Source organism: Herpailurus yagouaroundi, unplaced genomic scaffold (genome assembly GCF_014898765.1).
Source record: "Herpailurus yagouaroundi ecotype Mexico unplaced genomic scaffold, PumYag 66571, whole genome shotgun sequence".
Lineage (NCBI taxonomy): Eukaryota > Metazoa > Chordata > Mammalia > Carnivora > Felidae > Herpailurus > Herpailurus yagouaroundi.
In genome coordinates, this window is record NW_024419506.1 from 1 (window position 1) to 3,040 (window position 3,040).

General features: G+C 34.1%; 1 protein-coding gene across 1 annotated transcript; it reads left to right on the forward strand.

The window, feature by feature from the left end:
• Positions 1 to 819: 819 nt before the first annotated feature.
• LOC121024638 (olfactory receptor 4K1) lies at positions 820 to 1,755 on the forward strand. The gene has a single exon (XM_040466843.1). It carries the CDS (start codon positions 820 to 822, stop codon positions 1,753 to 1,755), a length of 936 nt encoding a protein of 311 aa, XP_040322777.1.
• Positions 1,756 to 3,040: the final 1,285 nt, after the last annotated feature.

Here is a 3,040-nt window from a genome sequence, read left to right on the forward strand (position 1 = left end):
CTGTATGTGACAGAAGGTAGACTTTGATAAACTACTGTTAAAAGGATGAAAGAAACATTTTTAATCTTTACACAAACTTTCAGAGTATAAACAGTGCCTCTTCTTTCCATAAATAATATGGCAAACTGCTTCCATTAAGCTTCTGAAAACACTGTCAAGCAATGTTTTGATGTTTATGACTCTCAATTTCAAGCATATTAATCTAGTCCACTTAGCCTTTCTTTCAGTGCTTATTGCATCCATGCTTTGCTCCTGAGGTACCATTCCCACCTTCATTTTTATTGTTCCCTAGCATACCCTCCTCCAGCCAGGCCATTCAACAGATGGCTTCGTGAATATGTCTTTCATACTTTTACCTTTAAATCTTTCTTCCTGTTATTCCTTTTGTATGAAACAGACTTCTCCTTCAGTTTTCGCTGCCAAATTCCAAATTTTTAAGAGGTTTTAGCTTAAATTTTATCTACTTCATGACACCTTATCTCACCATTCTGGCGTAATTTCTTTCATCTTACTCTAGTATTTGTTATATTAATGTATCATTTGCATTTGTTTGTTTTAGACTTAATATTTTTATTTTTTAATGTGTGTATCTTATCTACCAAATCATGATAGGATCCACAACGTACCTTTTTTTCATACTTTACTTTCCATAGCCATCACAGATGTTAAATATTAGTCAACTGATTATTAATAGTTTCATTAAACTAAATTGACTTTTAATTGAAATCTTATATTTTTTTTGTCTATATACTAGATATAATGCAACAACTGTTATATTTTTCTGATTTTCTTTTACTTAGGTAACAGGAGAGTGGCTATATGGCTCACACAAATGAATCAGTGGTATCTGAGTTTGTGCTTCTGGGACTGTCTAACTCTTGGGAACTTCAGCTTTTCCTTTTTGCCATCTTCTCTTTAGTGTATGTGACATCAGTGCTGGGCAACATCATGATTATTGTCATAATTTCCTCTGACTCACATTTGAACTCTCCTATGTACTTCCTACTCAGCAACCTTTCTTTTATTGATATCTGCCAATCTAATTTTGCCACCCCCAAGATGCTTGTGGACTTCCTTGTTGAGCATAAGACTATCTCCTTTGAGGGCTGCATGGCCCAGATACTCCTTCTTCACAGTTTTGTTGGGAGTGAGATGATGTTGCTTGTAGCTATGGCATATGACAGATTTATAGCCATCTGTAAGCCCCTACATTATAGCACAATTATGAATCGGAGACTATGTATAATTTTCATATTTATTTCCTGGGCTGTGGGTATTCTTCATTCTGTGAGTCACTTGGCTTTTACAGTGGATTTGCCATTCTGTGGCCCCAATGAGGTAGATAGCTTCTTTTGTGACCTTCCCCTAGTGATAGAGCTGGCTTGTATGGATACTTATGAAATGGAAATTATGACCCTAACTAACAGCGGCCTGATATCATTGGGCTGTTTTCTGGCTTTAATTATTTCCTACACCATCATTTTGATCACTGTTCGTCGCCGGTCCTCCAGTGGGTCATCCAAGGCACTTTCTACATTAACTGCTCACATCACAGTGGTGATTCTTTTCTTTGGGCCTTGCATTTACTTCTATATATGGCCTTTTAGCAGACTTTCTGTGGATAAGTTCCTTTCTGTGTTCTACACTGTTTGTACGCCCCTGCTGAATCCCATCATCTACTCTCTAAGGAATGAAGATGTTAAATCAGCCATGCGAAAGCTGAGAAACCGTCATGTGAACTCCTGGAAAAACTAGGGATGACCATGAAGGAATATAATCCTGAATGGGAATGAAGAGACTCTACTGGATCACAGCATCATGCCAATTATCTTTGCTAATGATATGGGTTACCGAATTATGGAATTGCAGTTTTGTACTAAGTGCAAGGGTATTGCATAAAATCAGTTCCTGGTTTAATACTGAATATAATTTTAACCCATTTGCCATTGCTTATGATTCTAAAGTATAAATTATCTTGAAAATATTTGGCAATCCTTTTAAATATTTATAAACTTAGAGACTCTAATCTACATAAAATGCTACTCATGTTACTAAACTTATGATTCTCTTCAACCCGAGCACATGACATTTTTATAGCTTGCAAACAAAATATGTAAGCAAACTGAGCTTCTGATACCTTCAACTTATTAATAGCATTTTCCCATATATTGACATACTAGAAAGAAATGTGTTTTACAACACAGATTTAACCTCATTAATGTAGGTTTGTTAGTTTATATTTTCTTTCCATACTGAATATTTTGGTCATTCATAATTTGGTTGTATAGACAGTTGATTCCTGAACAACATGGGTTTGAAGTGTATGGGCCCAATCATATGTTAATTTTTAAAAATAAATACAGTATAATACTGTAAATTTATTTTTTATGATTTTCTTAATAACACTTTCTTTTCTTAAACTTACTTTATTGTAAGAATATAGCACATAATATGTATAACATATAAAATATGTGCTAATTGACTGTTCCTGTTACAGGTAAGTCTTCCAATCAAACTTAGGAGTTCAGTTTTGAGGGAGTCAAAAGTTATACCTGGATTTTCAACTATGCATGGGGTTGGTGCCTCATAATACACACATTGCTCAAGGATCAACTGTATTTGGTTGTTTATAATTTTCCCTATCTCATAATAGGTTACAGTAACATTTTTCTATTTTCCTTTAGATTGTTTAATATGCATTTATACTCATTACAAACCTTTTTCTAGCTATTTAGTATATCAGTAGCATATGCAGACCTTCCTCAAAGTATAATGAAGCTACATCTTGACAAACCCATTGTAAGCTGAAAATGCATTTAATACACCCAACCTGTTGAACATCATAACTTAGCTTAGGCTACCTTAAATGTGCTTAGAACACTTACATAAGCCTACAACTGGGAAAAATCATCTAATACAAAGTTTATTTCATTAATAAAATATTCAATATTTCATATAATTTCTCAAATACTGTACCAAAAGTGACAAACAGAATGCTTGTATGGGTACAAAATGGTGGTAAGTATATTGTTTGTTTACC

Bases quoted from the DNA above. Each gene is read 5' to 3' on its own strand.
- LOC121024638 (XM_040466843.1), top strand. From the start codon at position 820: ATGGCTCACACAAATGAATCAGTGGTATCTGAGTTTGTGCTTCTGGGA.